We start from the raw sequence: 22,061 nt of genomic DNA, 5'->3' as shown, positions 1-22,061 counted from the left end.
TGCATATCTTCCTGCAGGGTCACTCAGATATCTCATTTCTTCTACCGTGCAACTCCACCCTTATGTTACTGATTCATCCACACCACTCCCTCCACTACCCCACCTTCTCAGTCAACCTTTCACTCTCACCAAGTGGCTTCCGGTGTGGGCCTTCCCCGGGCCTGGAACCCACACATGACAGCTTTGGCTTGTCATTGGGGGATGCTGGGATACCAGGCGCTATCTGACTTCTATCCCGAAGGCAGGTTCATCGATCACCGGACATGGAGACACGGTCATACCAGATCCACCTTAGAGATCCTCCAATACTACAGACTCCAGGCTGCATTTCATACTAGATGGCCCTCATTTCCAGATGAGCCCCCTGATGACCCGGCAATCGCCTACATCGCTAAATCTGGCGGCGCCCGAGGCGTCGTCTCATTATACAAGATCCTACAGGACACCTCCATCCTTGAGGGCATGTGATGAGTCGGCAAACGAACTGGGTCTAGAAATAGCCGGTGAGGCCTGTGGGGGGGGGGGGGGGGGGTATTGATGGGCCTACACACCTCGAAAGTCTCCCTCAACTTCCGCCATCGCGCTATACAATGCAAACTCCTAAATCGGCTCTATTACACTCCACACAGGATTTCTAGGTTTACCCCCACCACGGTGCACTCATGCCCTCGTTTTAGTGCAGAAAAGGCAGACCACCTTCATATGTTCTGGGCTTGTAGTGGGCTATCCGACTTCTGGGAAAACATCCTTAAAACACTCTCTCCAATAATTGAAACTGAAATTGACCCCGACCCCCTAGCAGTCTTGTTTGGGGTCTGGAAAACTGGAAACTAGACGCCTGGCAAAGTTAAGCTGTATGATTACCAAGAAGTGTATTCTCCAGTGTTGGAAAAGCCCCCCCCCCCCTGACTTTACTCCCCACCCACAGAACATATGGGCTGAATTTAATGCGTACCTTAACAGACAGAGCGAGGATACACCCAAGTCTGGACTGTCCCCGGCTCAGTCGGGATCTACGCCTACGATATGAAGCTTTGTATCCTCTCTCCTTATGTGATGCTCTGCTGTAATCGCGGTCATTGTCGCTGCTGCCTAATGTGGTGCTCCATGTTATAACTCCTATGTTGGCTTGTCTTCTTGCCCTTGTGCGTGCTTTGTGAACCTCTGCCGCCAAAAATAAAAATCTAAAAAAAACGTTTCACTCTCACAATCACTTACTCTAACAACCGCTCACTACAATAGGGCATAAGAGAAATAACTACCCTCCAATACTTCACCGCAGGCGAGCTCTTCACCGCAAAAATAGCCCTTACCGCCAACGCCACACTAATATACAGACCAGAGTCCAGTATCATCGCTTGACGAAGAGATTACACCATTACTCACCAACAATGTCAAACCAGGGCCTAAGATTATCCTCCTCAGCGACTTTAATCTGCCTCAATGACCCAAAAGACTACACCACATTAGCGAATACAATCACAGAATTATGCTCCCTGAATCCTATCACCTGCCCCACGCATAAGAAAGGCAGAACCCTTGACCACCACGCCATCTCTCTGGCACTAGACAAAATCACCCTGTTAAAAATGCGGAAAGCTAAACAAACAGCCCACCTCAACACTTGGCTACCATAAGACTAAAAAGTCTATGGAGTACTAAAAGAGCAGCTGAAGAGGCAACCCAACGAGTTAATGGATAATGGGAACATAGTGCTCCTCCTCCTGTTATACCAGTATGCTGCGTTCGACCTGGTCAACCATACTGTACTATTCAAGCACTAGACATCAGCTACACACTTCTCAACCAAAACCACTGCATGGATAAAAACCCTTTTCTCAAATAGGACCGAGTCTTCTCACCCTCAGCAACCGGCGAACCAGCACCAGACTTAATAAATTATCTAATCAATTTCAATCATTTACCATTGATAACACCATCCAAGTAGCTGAAGTAAACACACTTGGACTATACCTGGACTCCAACATTGCCCTAAACAAATAAATGCCACAGCCTCAGTGGCCTATAAAAGCTAACTGCATGCAGACCATTCTTGACACCTCTTCCACTTATCCCACTCATTCCCACTAACTTCACCCCCCTTTTCCTTTTCAGATCCACCAGAGGGCCACTCTGGTGGTGTACCACGCACTACCACCACCAGAAAGCAGTATCATTTTAGCAAGAGCCCTTATACTATCTAAACTTCACTAATGCAGAATGCATTATATGATGGCACTGGTCAATGCAACCAAAACAAACTACAGAATAATTATCTTAGAGCTGCCCTTAACATACATAAACTGAACACATCACAGCTGCCAGACAAAAGGTCCAGTGCCTCCCATTTAACATTATCTTGCAAAACAAATCCAAATATTAAACTGCAAATTCACCAAAAACCTGCCAGACCAACTACATCCGCCCAGACCAATCAATTTATGCCTAGATATAAACGTGAAAAATCTGTGGGGGCGGGGGTAAGCGCTTTCCAGTCTTAAACTCCAAATTGCGGAATGCTTTCCCTTCTGATCTCAGAACAGAGACAGCTTAATGGTCCTTTAAATAACTACCCATGAATCAGCTCGCCGTCTTGGGAGGTCTACCTAACGTACCCAGCTGTTTGATGTCTTGTTCCATCCACCTAGAATTCTTGTTATGGTATTTTGGTATCATCGTTTAATCCAATTTCTGTTATTCACAGCGTAATGAGATGTTGCCATTTGATTAACTATACCACCGTAGCAAATAACCTTGTTTCATGCACTTTGTACACTAAAATTGTATTGGTAAATAGGTACTATGCCATCTCTCATATGTACTTATTCACGTTAACGTGAATTATTCTATCTAAATGAAAAATACATGTACGTTACTTAACATGTAAACTCGCGCCTAGATACCTTTGTGGTGAGCGTTATATAAAAAAAACCTTACGCAAGCATAATCACCAGACAGTACCACTTGCTCGTGCCATGCAATTCACCTTTTCAAAAAAATTGCCTCCACGTTCCACTGTACCCTACTGTTCTATTGGCCTGCAACCGCCTTCACCCAAACCACCCACAACTTGCAATCCCCCCCCCCCCCCCCTCCCGCGCATTGGTTGTCTGGCACTAGACAAGCGTTTTACCCGCCCAGGAGGTAGCCCAATTACAAAATGTATCAAAATACCCCACCGCCTTCCATTTGCGGTGCAAACGGCGGCCCAGTCTGCAAACTAGGTGTGCCGAAGCACGGTCCCCCATAAGGGAAACAGGATAGTGCAGCCACAACAGTTTCGTTTGTGCACCCAGACATTGGGGAGTTTTATGCGGCTTCTGTCCAACCCCCTTGTGATCTTACAGATTCTATGTTGTAGTGGCATGCAGATTGCATAGGACATCTCTCCTTTCAGGATCTACCCAGCAAGAATCGCGTGGAGGACCGATGGGCTATCGTCCTGCGAGTGGTGCACTTGTACGATTACCACCTCTGGTGTGAAAGCACGTGGGCAGCTTTTCATAACACGTTATGAAGTGATGTAAGGTGGCACTACACAATAAGATCGGTATTTGCAAAGGGGACAAGAACTGGGGCCCCATCAGTACCATTAACCCCCTCCGAGGTAGGACTACCTTTGGCTTCCAACCCGGGTTGAGAAGGGCCCAATATCCTCTCGACAGGGCCAAGTTACTGACCCACACAAAACATGCTCTAGATGCATGCCTGGGGGTGGGTGGGGAGTGTAACAATTCGTATGTACAGAGACCGGGCTTGGTATTACAAGACCACTCTGCAAATTACACTACTTGAGGTTACTTGTCCAACTACCATTGTTGCCATTATCCAGGCACCACTAAAGTGGCCACACTGGCAGTATAAGTGTCATTGGTCTCTTCACAGCGGATTTAGGGCTGCTGTAAAGGGATGGTTTTTCCATGCATCGGCCACTGCAATATGAGGAGATGCAGATCAGCCTGCTACCAGAATTGATGAGGCCCTTATGTTTTTGCGAAGTACGATCAACTGAAAATCCAGAATATACTCGGCGGCTGGTGAAGCGAATGCAGGGGAATAGATAACCCGCAGCTCCCCAGACACTTGGCCATGGTGATCCATGGCCGAGTGGGGCTTTGTGGTGATTTATTCGGCTGAGGAAATGGAAGTCAACCCCAGCTTGACAAGTGACGGGCTCTAGTGCAAGATTGTATGACCCACGGCACCCATGCGTTTACCAATACATTTAACAACTTCACTGCTCTTTACAATCATCCACTCGATATGAATAAATCCAATTAGTACAATCCGAGCGCTCGATTATTGGGTGCTGTTTAATGTCGAGGAGGTGGTGGTGGTTTGAGACATGCATTAATGAAGAACCGAGTACTACCATCCTCCAGAAAGTCAGCCACGAATACCATACTGGTGGATAAAACATGGAACCCCTCACTTTCTTATGCAGCCTGTAGCCGTCACCACCAGAAATCGCACTATGTGCAGTCACGAGTTTTAGGAGAAACGGGATTGGGGGCACAATAAGTGTTCAGAATTCAGTGTTCGTGTGTATACAAATAGGATTATTGGACAAAATTAAGTGATACGGACAGGGACCAAGGGCAAACCACTATCTGCCTTTGCCCCAGTAAAATAATCCACGAACGCCCACGCAGCACACCAAAAATGTGACTGCCATCATAAACCCTGCAAGCTCAACTACAGAGCCAGAACATGCTCACACTACAGTAGGCTACATACCCCCCTAATGTAAGATAAAGATCCTGACTAACCTACAAGATTAGAGGCGGTCCAAAGCACAAAACAGTTCAATGGGCCTTCTCTTGGTAACCATAACTTCATCAAGGTGCCACTGGGTGTCGGAACGGATGACGAGACGAACTCCTCAGTGTTCAGTGTGTCGCAATCTCGAGAGGAATTGATGTTAATCAAAGCCTGAATTAACGTTTCCCGAAGAAAAACGTGCGAATCCTGCATTCGAATGTAGAGGGAGTCAATATTGACGGCATCGGCCTTTACTAAGCAGATTCTAAGGTTAGAATCAAAAAGTTACTCTAGTTTACAGGCAAAAGAGCATGCCATGTAGCATTGGAAACTAGAGAGTAGAGCATAAACCACCCAGTGACAGTTGGTAACGTTTAGGAGGTAGCAGGGAAGGAAAACATCGAGCAGAAGCCCAATGACATCGTTATGGGAGGTTTTAAAGCACGCTGCAGGTAGGAGGCGATACAGACAACATGAAGTTCTCGAAACCCATGGCTCTTAGTGCTTTCTCTTGAAGTTGGCAGTGGTGAGCATAGAAAGTCTGAGACCTGCACGCGTGCAGTCTCAGTGGAACGTTGACTGTAGAAGCAAGATTACGTGAATTTCAGAGGCCATTGGCGACCCGAATGAAGGTAACCGCTGTGCAATTGACTAATGGGGAAGAACTGGGCAATAGCTTTCTGGGACATTTATGTTAGCAGAGGGTTTAAATGTTAAAACGGTTGCAGATTGGAAAGTGGTCCAGGAGAGAAGTTACATGGACAAAAGTATTGTCGCCACTAAGACCACAAAGTAGGTTGGTGGCAAGATGGTACCAATTCTGTATCGTATTTAAGTAATCCGATAGGGGAGCAGGGTGAATACTAGGGCGAGAAGAGATAGAGATGAGTAAGTTAGGTGATGTCCATTTGCATGAGGTGCATGCGAGAGAAAGTTCACAGGGCGAGTTTAGCTTTGCGAAAGATGAACAAGGAAAATGTAAGCCAGTTCCAATTGGCAATTGCAGGATTGTTTCGGGGTCTGAATTTCAGAGGCGACACAGGGCTTGCATGCGGAAATGTGCAGGAGTGTTGGTCAAATTAGTCCCAAGTGCATAAAGTCAAACCAGCACATCAAAACATGCCGGAAGAGCAGCAAGGTCCTCCCAGCAAGGAAATGAGCCCTGCCCGAATTAACGCTTGGTCATGGGCTCTACCCCCTCGCGAGATTCCCAACCGGGACACGAATGTGGTATATACCCCACCATAGTAAAATATGAATGGCCCAACATGAACGATAAAGGTCACAACTAGAAATGCATTATGAACCTGCATGAAAAACAAGTTATTCCACTGGTAGGAGCCAAATACACCTCCCACCCCCCATGCAGTTAAGCCAAATTCCGACAAAAAAAAAGTGCGTGGCCAGACAACCAATGAGAAAAACATACTGCGGTGGTACTTTATAACCAAGATTTTATTGGTTCTTGTTTAGTGTACACACTATTAACACAATCTGTACAGTAGATGTTTAGTGTTGAAATAAAATAACAATACATAGCGTTGTCCACGGTCAGAATAAAAGTTCAATGGATTACAACGTACCAGTTGTCTGAAAGTCAGTTGTCTCTGCTATGCAGAAAGTCCCGTTTTCCGTATTACCACACTATACATCCCAGGGAGGATCCATTCTTCACAGTACTCACAAATAAAATAAGCTACCAAACGCCACATAGTACATGATTCTTAGAGGGAGATCCAGAGAGCCAACACCATGGGAGCACAAGTGAACAATGTGAGGACATGAAAAAGGTTTACACCCCAGATCTATCCGTTCTACGTTAGGCTTCTTCTGTTAAAAACGTGTCCGTTTGAAGCAAGAGAAATGTTTAAAATGCTATGCAGCCTCGGAACACTCCATGATGGCCGTAGAAACAGTTCACACCTCGATTTAAACAAGATATCCTAATAGGTTTTACAAAAAGGGTAGGTAGGATGTGAGACGATTCCCTCCTATTTTAAAAATGTTCGCTAGAACTACTAAAAAAACTCGCATTTACAAAAGGCCGATAAAAATATTCCTCTGAATTGTACAAGGGAGGGTGAAGGGGGTGGGACCACCGAGAGGCATTCTATTCATTTTCTTCTTTGTCAGCATCGGCAGCTGGTTCCTGAAAGAAACCAAATAAGAGCTTAAAACCATACTAGAGATATGACATATTAAAATCTTTGAGACCTCCGACGACACCCAGTAAGCGCTACCCCCAGAGCTGAATAAATCATGTGCGTTCCGGAAAGGCATGCACGGCCGCTAACAAGTTGGATGAATGCGTTAGTATCCTGACGGTGATCTTCCCGAGATCAAAATACTACTTTAATGTTCAGTTTCTCTTCAGTACCCGTGCCACAAAGACAATAGGCTACTAACCTCATCCTTAGTTTCTCCGTTCTCTGAGGGCAAATCGTCCTTTGTTGCCTCCTTGCTGGCATCGTCGTTCTGCTTTCCCTTTGCACCCTTCTTCCCTTTAGCAGGAGCTTTTTCCTAAAGGGGGCACATCATTTTTAACACATATTTGGCACTAATACACAATTACATATACGCACTACACAACGGTGCATATACACGGGGTATATGTTGACCATAAATTAAAAAAAACGGGTAGCTTGGCAGAACCATCGCATTTAATGGGTTCGATTCTGTTGATGCATTCGGCGTTAATAGACAAGGGCGACTCATCGCAATGAAAGCCTCCCAGATGCTCGATAATCGACCAGACATGCAAAAGACCCCAACTGCTGCGTTGTTTATTCTTGGTTGATAGGCTCGTTTAAAATTTAATTCTCTCCAAGGCATCTTTTGTAATCCAACGGAAAGTTATCACACCAGAGTGCAAGTCCTTTCTACTTGAGCCTGGAACTAGCGCGCCTCCAGGTGTTCTGGATTAAGCCTCCCAGGATCCCCCCACCCCTATAACCGCGGGTAGCCTGGATACAACAATGGTGAATTATGATTGAGCGATTCAGAGTACCACTCACCTTTGCTGGCGCTACTTTCTTCTGTTTCGGTTCCGCTTTTGGTGGCGCGGGTTTCTGTAAATGCAAGACCGTCGTTAAAGCCCCATGCAATGGATTTTTAGTGATACTAGTCAGATGATTAAACTGTTAAAGCGAGCGACGCATTCAAAAAAGTAAAAAAAAAAACGTACACTTACAGACGATAGTCGTGCAGACCTCCTCTTGGGCTAAACAGGGCAACAAAATCCAGGCGTCAGAACATAACGTTGTATATAAAATGCGAAATATATCCTCAACTTGGTAAATTTAGGCATGTATTTATTAAAATGCAGTTAAATTAATAATTACCTCATCCTTGGCTGCAGCTGAATCATTGGCCTGAAAAATGGAGGGAACAAGCGTGAGAGACAATGAAAGACCAGATTCATCAAGCATGCAAGAAGCGAAAGTTAGTTGCTAGGTAGCCGTGAGCCTGCTCTCCCGCTGTGGGCAGACTCGCAGCTACGTCATGAAGCCCAACCCACTTTCCCGCCACCAGTTCGAATCTCCTAACGCCGAGATCCCGTCACCATATGACAAACGGCCACAGAACGTTCTGGACTGCGCAGAACCTCGCCTCTTGGGCGCCATTTACAAGAGTCGAGGCGTAAGTGCAGGAGACTGCAAAGATCATACCCTGTCCTCGCCCGATAAACAAGGGCACGAAATTAAAAAAGCGCGAATAAGCTTACAGACCACTTAGCACGAGGTTTCCCGGGGAAGCAGAGGGGGGGGGAACCCGAGCCTTACACACGACGCCTGCCGTAATTACCGCCCCTCCCCCAAAATACATGGACGCCCGCCATTTCTACAATGCAACCCAACCTAAATCCAGTTCGACCCACCGCAGTCCATGAGGACCCTACCAGTTGCAAGTCGACACTATACAAGTAGACGAGGTTAGAATACAGAATGTTCCCAAAGGACACGCAGTATATACTCGACATTTTCACGTTATAAACCATCGATGATTCGATAACCGAAAGGGTGCGGGTTAACGATTCCATCTCTTTGAAAAAGATTCTAACGAAAGTCAGTGCATAAACCACATTATTCCACCAAAGGTTGGTTGCAGCGACACGTTAAAACGCGTACACGTGTCCAGCCGTTAAGCAGCACAAAATGCATTACAATGAAAGCGGAACTTAGAAACATGCATTTCCCCCGTTCGTAAACTACAATTCTGCATGCAGGTTTCGAACATCAAATACCGAAAAGCGCATTGTATAATGCATTTAGCCACCGTAAATGCAACATATTGCATAAAACTCACCTTTCGCTTGGGCATCCTGGCAGGTCTTGGTGCGGTTTGTAACTGGCGGGAAGCTTGCAGATTGTTTCTAAGCACAGACCTTACACCGTGCGCTGAGAACAAGACACTACCTTGCTCAGTAGCGCTCCCAAGCAGTTAATATGCTAGCCAGCAGAACTAGATCAAACCGGATTGGACCCCCCCTTGTCCCCTCCCGCCCATGGAATCACCGGTCCAACCTGGGCAGAGAGGGACCCGCTAGTCGCTCATTGGTTGACTCTGCTCAAAGGGGCTACTTTCAAATCACAACATAGACACCTGTATGGGTAGTCCTAGCTGCCAGTCATTCTGCTATCCCGCCTCTGGGATTTTTCTGCGACTACCTACCTCCCCCACTGGGGGATGGGGTGCGATAGTAAATCGGCTTTCCCCCCGCAACCCTTCCCCCCCACGCTTATTTTTTTTCACGTTCATTTTGGAAGCGCTGGTAAATACAGCTCCTTTACTTGATTGGCTCTGGCTCCGTCACGTGACATGCGTTTTTCTTTTCACGTCACGTTCGTCGAATTCGACGTTTGTGCCTGTGCGCAGTTGCGGTGCTGATGGCACGACCGCACAAAACGCAAAATTAATAATTAAAGCTGGGGTTATTAAACGAGAGTGTGTTGTACTCTTTGTGTAGTTGTATACTGTTCTTGAGCAGTGTGAGGCGGGAGAAGCGCAGGTTGCCTTGCACGAGAGGGGTGGGGTTTGCTTGACAGCACCGGAGAGCGCGTGTTGCTTGTGTTTGTGTGACGGTACCCTGCAACATGGCGGAGAGCTGTGCTTGGCTGCTGGTGCTCTGCTCAGTATTTCTCTGCAACCTCTTTAAAATCCTGCTCCCTTCCTTTTCCTCTATAGTAAGTAACTACCGGGGCATGATAACGCTTTTTGTTAACGCTTTCCTTCTTTGGACCGGGGCATTTTCAGAAAAAAAAATGTATTGTGCCTTGGCAGAACGCATTTACTTAAGTTTAATTATACACGTTTGCATTAACCGTATCGCCCCCCCGATTTAGGGGAACGTGAGCGACAAGCACCAATTGTAATGTCCAATCCTCTCTTCAATTGCAACATTCAGATATTTATTGGTGATCGTGGTCAAACGCTGCTACATAATCGGTAAAACGTGCGTCCTTGTTCCCTATGCATTGGCTACACGTTTGAAATCGAATGAACAACGAGCAGGGACCGCAAAATGAAGGACCTCGTACATTTTTTTTGCGTGCCCCCCAACCATGTTTCCACAATGAGAGCTCCTAGCGCGGGGAAGAAGAATCGTATGAATTTCTCATGACTAAGGCAATAAGTGCGCTGTGCTCATTTACACGCAGGCCATCCAAAATCTTTCTTATTTTGGCTACAAGTATCCTTACCGCCTTAGCATTTTGGGATTTGAGTTAATTAACCAGTGACTTGCATCAAATGGGGCTTTTGGTGAACTACACGTACACAGTATGTTCTAGCGTGGCCCTCAGCCGCGAACTATGAACATTAAGTATATTCATTAAATGTTCTCAGTTGAAAATAATTGAGGTCTGCGTTTTTGTAAACAAATAGGTCGCACGTTCAAGATTGGTATACTTTCCATTGACACACACAATGATATGGTAACGATTGTGTGCATACTAACATTTCATTCGAGACAGGGGCTTGCCAGTAAAGTCCTTATTACCTCAACAATAAAAAAGCAATCTCCTTTTCCCGCTTTTTTTTTTTATTCTGGAGGTTTGGAAATGGGTTATTCGAAGTTTGGTTTGAAGTCAATTCCCAGATTTTTAATGTAGTCTTTTTTCCAGTAGCGTTCCAAGTCCTCTTTTATGCATGTACGTGATAGAGGCAGTAGTTCTACTTTTTCATTTTTTAGCTTGTAACCTGAGGCTCTCCCGAAGTTCTCTCTGTATCACAGTGCGCGCACGGAAGAGTCTGGGTTAAGAGAGAAAAAGCATAACATCATCCGTATATGCAGCTATTTTGAATTGGTGGATTTGGATTTCTGTAATGCTCCGATTGTTTGTAATGGATTCCAGCAGAGGCTTGAGTGCCAAAGACAGGACCACCCCACCTAACCTCCAAATCACAGTAGCACCCTCAGCCCTGCACACTACCAAACAGATCCAGCAGTGCCCCCACCCTATCCCCACTACTACCGTGACCAGGAATGTCAGATTATGCTCTAGGGAGTGGAGAGTCACACTCATACACAAAGCCTCACTCCAAATCAGACAAATCCTAAGCTATATTAAAGCTAACTGCGAAATTCTCCCAGTTTAACTCGCGGCATCCCCCACATAATCAGTCACACTGCATATCCTGTACAGGCCCCCTACTGCCTTTGACGAAGAACTTGCGCACCTCATCTCAGACAGCATAAAACCCTCTTCAAGAGTTATACTCCTAGGAGACTTCAATCTAGGCCTACACGACCCCATGGACACGTCAGCAGCTACAGTAGCCAATGCCCTCACATACCTGGGTTTTTCTCAGTGTTACCAACCCAACACATCAAAGGAAGATCCCTGGACTCGGTATCTGACCTGAACAGCCACATCACGATCAGCTCAAACACACCTTGCACCAGGTCCAACCACTGTGTCATCAGTTTCACCTTCCCTTCTTTCAATTTACAACTGCACAACAGCATAAGCCTCCCACCAGTGATCACCCGCAGCTCCAAAAACATCACCAGCAATTCAGTATCCCCTCTGCTAGTGGACTTGGATCACAATATATACTCCAACACCCTAACCAAAGCCGTCAACTTGGTAGCACCACTCTGTCCTAGCAAGGCTATGTTCAAAGCTCACATCAACTCATGGTTCTCCATTGACCTTTTAATCTGGCGCAAGCAGAAAACGTATGGAAAAGAGATCCTTACCACGCCGCCAAAACTGCCTTCATATCCCTAGCCAGAGACTACAAAAAAGCCATCAGTGCTAAAGCTGCAGCCTACAACGCCAGAATAGCCAAAGCCAGCTCCAACTCACATGAACTATTCAAAATCCTTGGAGAACTAGAAACCCCATCCCAGCCGCCTAGTACCATAATCAAAGACGAGGCCTAGTGCATCAGCATTCAAAAGACTAAATTGAAAAGAACAGGGCAGTCCTCCCATCACCCACCCTCAAAGCTAACTCAACAACTATCCACTCCATACCAGCCCTTAATTTCAAAGACGTCTCCAAGGGAGAAGTCACCAACATCCCTAAAAACCTCAAACCTTCTAAGTGTAAAGGTGACACATGCCCAGCCCCCATCATTAAATAATGTTCAGAAGTCGTTATCCCATCGTCATCACAAGTTTCATTAATGCATCCTTTTCTTCTAGCCAGGTCCCCACTAGTCTGAAAGAAGCATGGGTTCGAACATTACTAAAAAAAAAACTCTTAGACCCCCCTGCCACCCAACAATGATAGACCCATCACCACAGTTTCTTTCCTCCTTAAGATCCTGGATAGGGCTGCCTACCTTCAAATTCAAGACTACCTTGAAACACACCATATCCTAGGCATGCGCCAATCCAGCTTTCGGCCAGGCCACGGCACTGAATCAGCACTCCTAGACCTCCAGAATTCAACTAGACTCATTCAAAGACCAAGGTAAACCAGCCCTACTAACCCTGCTCAATCTATCTGCCGCTTTCGGGCTGGTAGACCACAAAACACTCTGTCACCAACTCACAAACTCAGCAAACTTCTCCCAGAAATCAGCAGCATGGATAGCCTCATTCCTTGAAAACCGAACCACGAGTCTTCTCAGACACCACACATGCCCCCCCATTCCCTGTGGCATCCCTCAAGGCTCCTGCGTCTCCCCATCTCTCCACAATATATTCGTCAAACCCTTCTTTGACCTCCTTTGCTCCTGCCGAATGTCCGATCCAACTATGCCGACGACACCCACATCCTCCTCCCTCTTACAGGCTCCTTCCAAGAAAATTCCATCTCCATCGACAAAATATATGCCACCATCCAGGCCTGGAAAGCCCCCAGCCACCTATGCCTGAATGACAAGAAAAATGTAATCCTACTAGTCTGTTCGCCGACCATGCTCAAGAAACTCAGCACAGAATTCTCTTACTGCATAGATGGTAACCATATTCCTATCTACCCCTGCATTAAAATGCTAGGTGTCCACCTAGATGGCACTCTACCCCTTACCAAACAAGTGAAAGCCATTGCGTCCTCGTCCGCCTACACAACTATGCTTATCAATTCAACAAGGCTCTTCCTCTCCCTGACAAATTGCTTAACCATAGCCAACGCAAGACTGGACTAGTGCAATGCATTATTTGCAGGCACCTCTAAGCAGAACGTGGCATAACTACAGGTTATTCAAAATAATATAAAATATTGCCCTACGAGCAGCCCTGAACATATCCAACAGCGACCATATCGCCACCACAAGAAAAAAAGCTCGCTGGCTCCCTGTCCGTGAACGGATCATTTTCAAAACCCTTTCAATCACTCACACATGTGTATCAAACACAGTACCTAGCCAGAAAAATGGAATGCTTCAACTCGACCAGACCAGTGAGAACCGGCCAGGCACACCGTCTAATCCTTCCAACGGTGAAAAAGGCGAGCAGGGGGTGCCAGTTTCCCTACAGTAGGTGCTACCCAATGGAACACTCTCTCACCTGAACTAAGAGCAGAAACTGACTACTGTCCATTCCGCAAGGCGCTCAAAACCTGGCTCTTTGTGTAAGAACTGCTGCCCCCACACACCACCCAAAACTAGAACTTATCAAGCCTCACCCCTAGGTCTCCCCCTTTACCCTCTCTTGCCTAATTAGCAAGACCCCCCTCCCTTAACCGGCTTGCCCTCCCTAATGTTTTCTTTGTTCTTTTCTCCCCTCTCCTCTTCTTCTCTCAAGACAAATGTAACATGTTTTGAAACAGCACCCTGATGCCCTCGGGCTTGGGCGCTTTCCAAGTGCAAATAAATAGAGAAGTGGTGATAGGGGGCAGCCTTGTCTAGTGTCTCTGCTCAGGGGGGGAATATGGAGGAGAGTGTACCGTTTACCGGGATTGAAGACCTCGGGGAGTGGTAAAGGCATTTGACCTAATTAATAAAGGCCTTACCTATGCCATGCCGTCTCAGTGCTTGGAATAGAAATTTCCATTCTAGGCAATCAAGTGCTTTCTTGGCGTCTAGCACCATGGACAATTTTGTTTCTGAGTGAGGCCTATTATGTCAAACGGGAGTCTATTTTATTTGATTTATTTGCATTTTTAAAGCGCTCACACGGCCCGGGTGTTAACAGGAGAATATGTATTAGTTGCATATTTATAATGCGCTTATTAAGCAGCGGTTTTTAAGAGCGGACACAGGGATCGAACCTGTGTTGCTTTGTGTCGTCTTCTTTCCAAGGCGAGCACGTTGCCACCTAGCTATCCTCCCAGGTCTAGTGTTCGCATCAGCTTGCCTTCCTTTTATGAAACCTACTTGATCATTTTTGATCAAATTTGTTGGGACTTTCTTTAATCTAGGATAATTTTGACATAGATCCTGCAGTCAATGTTAATAAGTGAGCTTGGGTGGTAGTTTTTCGGGTTGTGGGGTCTTTGTTGTCTTTCGGTAGGACAATTCTATTGGCTTCTTTAAAGGCCCACCTGGGAGAGGGGGGGCATTGTTGCTAAAATATGTGTATAATTTTAGTAACTGTCTGTCGGCTTTAATACTGTCGACCACAACAACTTTCTCTCTTATTGTTTAGGGCTCTGTTCTAGAATGTCCTCTGGTGCATCAAGAATTAGCCAGTAGGGGAGGTGGGAGAAGATCAGGGGGGGGATTGGTCTTATCTTACAAATCACACTTATTCCCTTGCTTGAGCTGGAATGTATTCTTGAACTTTTACAATATGATGTTCCTCAAGCTGCTGTCTATGTCCTGATTATAATTTATCTTCATATGATTCCTCTAGCTTCTATTATTTCCTCTTTCAGTTCTCTCCCACAACCTCTATACTGATGACTCCTAGATTTTCTTTTCATTTTCTGCTTTTACGAAATCTCATCACGCAACTCTTTCTCCCTGTTTTCTTGCCATTCAATCTTGGATGTCCGGCAACTTTCTTAATCTTATTACTTCTAAAGCTGTGGTCCTTTTCTTCTTTGCCTTCACTATTCAGTCTCCCCTTGTCCCCCCTTCATTGCTCCCTATCACACCCCATACCCACAATCTTGTGATAATCTTTGATACAACACTTTCCTTTTCCCTCCATATTTCTCTTACTCCCTGGGTGTGCTGCTTCCATCTATTTAATGCTTCAAAAGCTAGTCCTTTTCTTTCCCAGCTCTTTGTTTTTCATGTCTAAATTGCTGTTCTGCTTTTTTTGATCTCCCTACTTATCAATTGACCCCACCTTGTTCTATTTATAATTCTTCTATTCGCCTACTCTTCTGTATGACTCCTTGTGACTATACTACTTTTACTCCACTGGCTGCCTTTTCAGTACCGTCTGATTCGCTTTTGCTCTACTTTGTTTTTAAGTGTCTTGGTGTATTCGTTAGGGGGGACACTGTTTATTACTCCTCCGACCTCATTCAGCATTTGGTGCCAGGTATACTTGACATTGTCCAAACAAAAGAGCACACATGTCTTTACCATCATGTTTCTTTACATGGCGGACAGCTGATTTTCCATCGGTCTTCCTGGACTGGGTATTTTTGATGACAAGGCCGTTCAACAATAAATACATACAGAAACACAAACAGAACAGGGGCATTTCTTTAAAGTGAGTGTCTTGCAATTCGATTAGTTGATTAATGGACAATGTACCAGAGGTGTGCCTCTGGTGCATTGAGAGTTAGCCAGTAGGGGAGGTTGGGGCGATTAGAGGATGTTATAAAGATTACAGGTGAAAAAGCAGAGAATTTTGTCAATTGGGGGTGGAGGGATGCCCAGAAGATGACAAGCAATAGTCTAGAAGACTGAGTACCATCATGGAGCAAAGCGTTTGGTTGTGTGGTAGGTGAGGAGAGGTCAGCTCGTTGATCCTGGCAGCCGTGTCTGTGGAGATTAAGTGGTGAAGCTTCAGATCACTGTCAAAGGGTACACCAAGAATGCAAGCCTCTGTGCAGGGGGTCAGCATGTTGGGAGTGAGGCATTGATGTGGCAACAAGTGTTTTGGGCTGATCGCCCAAATTCAGTCTTAGAGGAGGTCAGATGTTCAGAAATAGAAGAACATTTAATTGACAGGAGCATATAAATGATATGATAAGACACATAAGGGGAATGTATTGATGTCAGGAGCAATGTAAATTGAAGAGTTACTGTCCTTGATTGATCAAAGGGGGCACTGACTGGGAGAGTGCTATCAAAGGTCCATCAGATAGGGGAGTATTGCTAGGAGGCAATCCACAGGTTTACTATCCTTTATCCTATGGTTGGAGATGGTCAGAAGGAGGTAGGGTGGCCATCCGTATCAGAGGCGGCATAGATCTAGAATGAAGGAGGGTTTATGGTGGCAATTGGGGAACAAAGTTGGACACAATGGTTGTTTTAGCTGAGTGACACAGAGTTTATTGGCTTCTAGGTAAGAGATGAATTGTTGAAGACCACTTGTTCTAGGGTTTTGGAGTGCTGAGAAAGCAGACAGATTTCTAGTCAGCAGGACTGTTTGAGTCTACTGCAGGGTTCTTTTTATTATAGATAACACTGTGGCTACCTCGAAGAGGTGGGGAAGATCCTCCTATTTTATTTTATTGTTTAAAGAGAAGACCTAGCTCTAGGGCAGCGCAGTGCTGTATTAGGTGGTGGGTAGCCAGCGTTGGGCTGGCATCTTTTTTAACAGTAGTGCAGTACTATGAGTTGCATACTGCGTCTATTGGGATTAGCCCTTGATCCCACAAGGAAAGGTCGAAGAGATTACTAATGTCAGTTATTTGAAGGTCTAAGGATGAAAAGGGTCCACATAGGCAAACAATGTGTTAGCTCTTCTTAAGATGGGAGTTTATTTAGTGGGTGAGTTGCAGGGGCAGGTTGAAGATGAGATGGGTTAGAAGAAGTCAGGCAAATTAATGTTGAGGGAGGGTGGTGAGGGAATAACGTCTTGGATGAGAAGTAGAGGGCAAAGTTAATAGCAATTGGCTAACATTCCTGTTAAACCTGTCAAGCTTGTGTTACCAAGACTCCCAGCCCTGCTCCTCCATTCAATTTGTACCACAGGAGATCCAAGTACACATAGGTTGGTGGGAGCAGGGCGTTAATTTGCTGCTGGGGGTGTCGTTCTTTGAGTGTCCCTCAGCCTGCAAAATTGATTGGTTCCTCTTTTCTGGGATGGGGTGTGGTTTTCAGTAGCCTCTGCATTCACAGCCCATAGCCTGATATATGAAGTACCCCAATGTTCCACATATACAGAAACCTTCCTACCCCCTTACTGTTTTAAAAAAAAAAAGTTTTTATTCAAGTGATGCCACCAGAGCAATGCAAAATCGTGTTCAAATGAGCTGCACTTTCAAATTCGAGTCCTTACATGACATTCGTTCAGCGATAGACAAGTGAACAACCATCTTTTCCAGAGTCCTCTAGCTCTCAAGTGACCACCACGGTTTTCAATTTTCCCAAAGTCACTACCCCCAACCAACAACTAACTATGTTTGGCTTGACTCCATGTGTCGATCAACTACTTGCACTCTATTAGTCCATAGGTTCTTTCTTTCTTCACCCGCTCACATTGTTGAGAATCTTTTAAGCACCCCTGGTCCGAATTAATTACCGCTCCCCTTATTTAACATGATCATAAAACGGGGACCATACGTTGAGAAACTTCTGGTAAGTACGCCGTGCCAGATCGCATATCTTTTCCATGGCCAACACCCCCCAGATCTTGACCCACCACAAAGCCACTACTGGACCTTCTTTTGTTTTCCACACTTGTGCTAATGTCATTCTGCCCTGGTTCCGCTTGCTGGATAAATGTCTTCCACTGCAGCCCCCAACAGTATCACCTTAGGGTCTTCCGGGAGTTGGACCCCCACTACGTCCTTGATATGTCCCAAGACCCCTTACTGGATTTAATCAGCAATATGGGCCTCACATGCTTGTAACTAGGCAAAGAGGCAGGGTGTACTCTAACAGACTTAAGTTCAACCCATCCAAAACAGAACTCCTAATATGCAGTATAATACAACCTAACCATGCAGCAGTCCGCTGGACGGGCGCAATGTGCCCTTGCCCACCTTGGAATGACAAATGACAGAGCACTTGGAAGCGCGGAATAAAAGCATTGTAAGGAGCTGCTTCTTACAGCTCCTAAATGAAAAAGATCAGACATCGATCTGAGCATGAAACACAAACACTCTAAAGCTCTCAACCTCTCTCTCTCTCTCTATGGAAACTACTAAATAGGTGTTACTATGATGTAATCCGACTCATTCGAACTCCATCACACAAGGAACAACTATTTGTCCAGGATAATTCAACCTTCACAAGGGAACACCTCATAAATTATTGAACAATTCTGTTTATTAAATGTAGCATATAAAACACACAATAAAAGCATCAGAAAGTGACCAGTGCATCCTACCACAAAAGTGACTTTTGCTTGTGTAAAGTACAGCAATCAGTAAAAAAAAGTATACAAATCACAAAAAATGTAATTTTCACAATCATTTCCTTATAAAAACACATATCTAAAAAGTCCTCAATTGCACATTAGTTATTACGCAATTTATAGTAAAAGTCCTGATCTCGGTTGTATGTAAAGGTAGGGTTCTATTCAGCCTAGGTTTTCTACATAGATTTTGAATTCAACAAACACATCAATGTGGGTGCTTATATCTATACCCATCGATCTGTGCACGACAAGAAGAGAATTCCAGAGGATAGCTAATTGAGAAAGCGCACCCAAACACGGGCAAGGCGGAACCATGAACCACAAGAAGGTTTGGTGAAGCTGAGCAAAGCAAACTGGGGCTGGGGGTTACACTGAGAATGTGGCAGGAAGAAAAGTAGGATGCTTATACTGTAAGGTGCTAAATACAAGGCAAATAACCCTGAATTTGATACAGCTCTTCATTGTTAACCAGTTCATTGACTTTAACACGGAAAAAGTATGATTAGATGCTTACAATCCTATACTCCTAAATGTAGTGTTTCCAATGTCAAAAGGATGATTTTGGGAAACCTTAAGAATTGGGAATTGCAGTGTCAAGATGGCTACAAATGAAGCTATTGACAGCTGGCAATTTTGCAGAAAAAGGGGGAAGTGGGTGGATAAGACAAATAAGTCGCAGATGAAAAAAAATTACTTGCACCACAGAAACGTTTTTGCCAGAGATACGAAGAAGCATTACACTTCTCAGTATAATTTACTACTGGAACCAGAGCAAGCAAAATAGCCAAAATACCTAGGACCAGGTCTCCGACTATGACAAAGGAGCCAACATCTACATTTTAGAGCTGTTGAGCTTAAGCCAATGATGGCACAAAGTAAAATCCATGACAAGGTGGCGAGCCATAAAATGTGACAAGCAAGGCCAGATGGTTAATATAAAAGTGGGGTCAGATCTGAAGTACCTTGCAGGTCAGCGAAGGCCATCCAGAAGAGAAAGGCGGTCCCAACGCAGAATGAATATGTTCAGACAAGAAATATTGAATCTAGTCCCAAGACAAACCACGAAGTTCCAGGCCAAGCTATTAATACCTGATAGTCAGCAGTGTCATAAGCAGAGGACAGATCTAACAAAATAAGCGCTGCTACACCCCCATCAGCCACTTGTTTTCAGTTGTCCATGATAGTGATCAGGGTGGTTTTGGTACCCATACCTGGATGGAAACAAGCTTGTTTTCGATGAAGATGTGACTTCTGGCTGCAACTGGTCAGCCACTATCTGCTCCAAAATGGGCATGGGCTAAGTGAAATAAGACAAAGGTTACTCCCAACTGTCGGATCCAAAGTAGATTTCCTTCATAATGAGAAGACAGCAGCCTTCTTCCAGCCCGAAGGTCATTTAACAGCGAATACAAATGTATTTACTAAAGTAGTATGATCGGGAACATCAGATTTTTCCATTGAAAATCCAGAAGATTTTCATTTTTTAATAAATGTACACATTTCAACTGCATCTTGAGCTATGGGTGTTAGAGGGTGACATCAGAATAGACTTATAACAGTCCACCATGGGTGTATTAATAGGGGGCATAGTGAATTAATAAGAGAACATTTCTTGGCGTAGTAGAGATCAGATTTTCGCATTTAAAAAAGTTGCAAGAGAGTCAGTAACAGACAAGAGATTTCGATGTTTGGAATGTTCTATACAATTCTATACATTTCTTTAGAGGATTTTGCCAATTGTTGTAAGAGTTCCACAGCATTGCAAATAGTATGTTTTCAACCCTTGCACTTGCCACCAGCTGGCCATACTGCTTTACTATTATTGGATTTATTCTATTTATCCCATGTACTGCACTGTCCCTCCCCCCTTTTTTCCCTTCCCATGCACTTGCGCAATCTGAATGACACCTGGCCTAGTAAGATCGTTGTCTCTGTCGTCACTCTGTCCTCCCTCCCTTGCCTCGTCGCGCCTCGAAACACTTGTGTATAGGTGCGTTATAAATGCCATATCATATCATACAACCACGAAGTGCATAGCGTTAAATGATTTTTGCTTTGTGATGATCACAATCCAGTTACCACTTAGGATCTAAATTACAAAGTGTGGTCCAAAGAACCTGAACATTTGGTCTTGCAGGAAGACCATGCTCTTTTTTTAATGCGGCACGTTCACAGAGAACATTTGTTGATTTCAAATGTTTAAATCATGTCAGGGTCTTAACCGTAAGAAGGGTTTATTTGCTCCACCTAACATAATAATAATGTATTTCGTATATAGCGCTACACACCATAGATCTCAGAGTGCTCAAATAACAGAAGACATTATTATCCCACAGAGTGGTACTCAATTTATCGACCTCAGAAGGATGAAAGGCTGAGTTGACCCTGCTGGGATGTGAACCTGCCTCAGCAGGCTCCATACAGATATCAGGGGCAAGCGCTTAGCTCACTGTGCTATCTGACCGACATAAGTCAACACCAGTTGTTCTTAGTTAGCCAAAGCGTGGCAACTGCTATCAATTTTTTACTTTTCTCTGACTGTCATCCTTGAGAATTTCAAGTATTCTGTCATCATGCCACTCTTGACCCAAAAGACTTGGCCAACTACCACTCTGACTGCAATACTGATCAATTAATGTATACAATTCTGTAATGCAGGTACATGCACAAAACGGATTTAAGGACCAATATCCCTTTTTCATTGGCTCTTTAAAAACCCTGAAAGTGGTCATTTCACAGCACCAGCACATTGTTTTCATAGCATTTACCCTGGACACATGCTGCGATGAGATAATGTCTTGAATCTTCTGTACAATGGCTCTCTATCTGTGCTCATCCTCTTGGAAGTGTCAAGAGGCTACAACACAGTTGTGCACAACATCCTTCTGGATTACCCAATGACCTCAATCAGTGTCTTATATCTGAGTTGAATGGCTCTGTTAGCCCCCTTTATACAAGAAGAAACATAGTAAGATTGACAACTGTTTGGCAATCAGTTAAATTGGCACATGGAGTCCTACCTAGAGTCTTCCTCTTTCCCCTTTGCTCATTAACGTGCTGCCTCTCATGGTTGGAATCAGTAACCAGAACCTCTCCTACTTCTATGCTAATGACATGCAGCTCCATCGAAAGTTCATGGGAATTGTTCTCAGCTGTGTATGGCGATTATGTCTAGTGCAAGGAATGCATTTGTAGTTGCTGGTTTCATCTGCAAATGGCTAAGAAAAATGCATCCCGTACATTCTAGTAATATGGTGTTGTCTTCTATTGATGTCCTTGTTACCTCCACCTTCCTCCGTGACTGTTGACAGCAGCCTAAGGATGAACATGAATGTTCTCTTATGCTGCAGTTAGATTTATAAGCAGTAAGCAAGGAACAAGCCTCTTCCGGCCACTCGCCTGACTTTGGCAAACC

At 44.8% G+C, this 22,061-nt stretch overlaps 2 protein-coding genes across 3 annotated transcripts in view; one reads left to right on the top strand and one right to left on the bottom strand.

The window, feature by feature from the left end:
- Positions 1-6,198: 6,198 nt before the first annotated feature.
- On the bottom strand, positions 6,199-9,509 carry HMGN1 (high mobility group nucleosome binding domain 1). Of its 2 annotated transcripts, none has more exons than XM_069636063.1 (6): positions 9,067-9,509; positions 8,103-8,132; positions 7,952-7,981; positions 7,776-7,829; positions 7,168-7,281; positions 6,199-6,910 (listed from the first exon to the last, which is right to left on the bottom strand). In XM_069636063.1, the coding sequence occupies exons 1-6, from the start codon at positions 9,079-9,081 to the stop codon at positions 6,872-6,874; spliced, it is 282 nt and encodes a 93-aa protein (XP_069492164.1). In that variant the 5' UTR covers positions 9,082-9,509; the 3' UTR covers positions 6,199-6,871. The 2 variants fall into 2 exon arrangements, with proteins under 2 accessions (XP_069492164.1, XP_069492163.1); XM_069636062.1 differs by having other exon boundaries at positions 7,946-7,981; positions 9,067-9,430.
- Positions 9,510-9,590: 81 nt separating this feature from the next.
- The window catches only part of GET1 (guided entry of tail-anchored proteins factor 1), a 687,994-nt gene continuing 675,523 nt past the window's right edge, over positions 9,591-22,061 (top strand). The window contains exon 1 of the mRNA XM_069636061.1: positions 9,591-9,944. Coding sequence (XP_069492162.1) covers positions 9,855-9,944 — 90 coding nt within the window. The 5' untranslated portion in view covers positions 9,591-9,854. The remainder of the gene's footprint in view (positions 9,945-22,061) is intronic.

The sequence above is a fragment of the Ambystoma mexicanum genome, chromosome 7p, assembly GCF_040938575.1.
Source record: "Ambystoma mexicanum isolate Mex_15411 chromosome 7p, UKY_AmexF1_1, whole genome shotgun sequence".
Lineage (NCBI taxonomy): Eukaryota > Metazoa > Chordata > Amphibia > Caudata > Ambystomatidae > Ambystoma > Ambystoma mexicanum.
The sequence above is the reverse complement of the archived record's forward strand: the minus strand, read 5'-3'. Positions and strand labels throughout refer to the sequence as shown.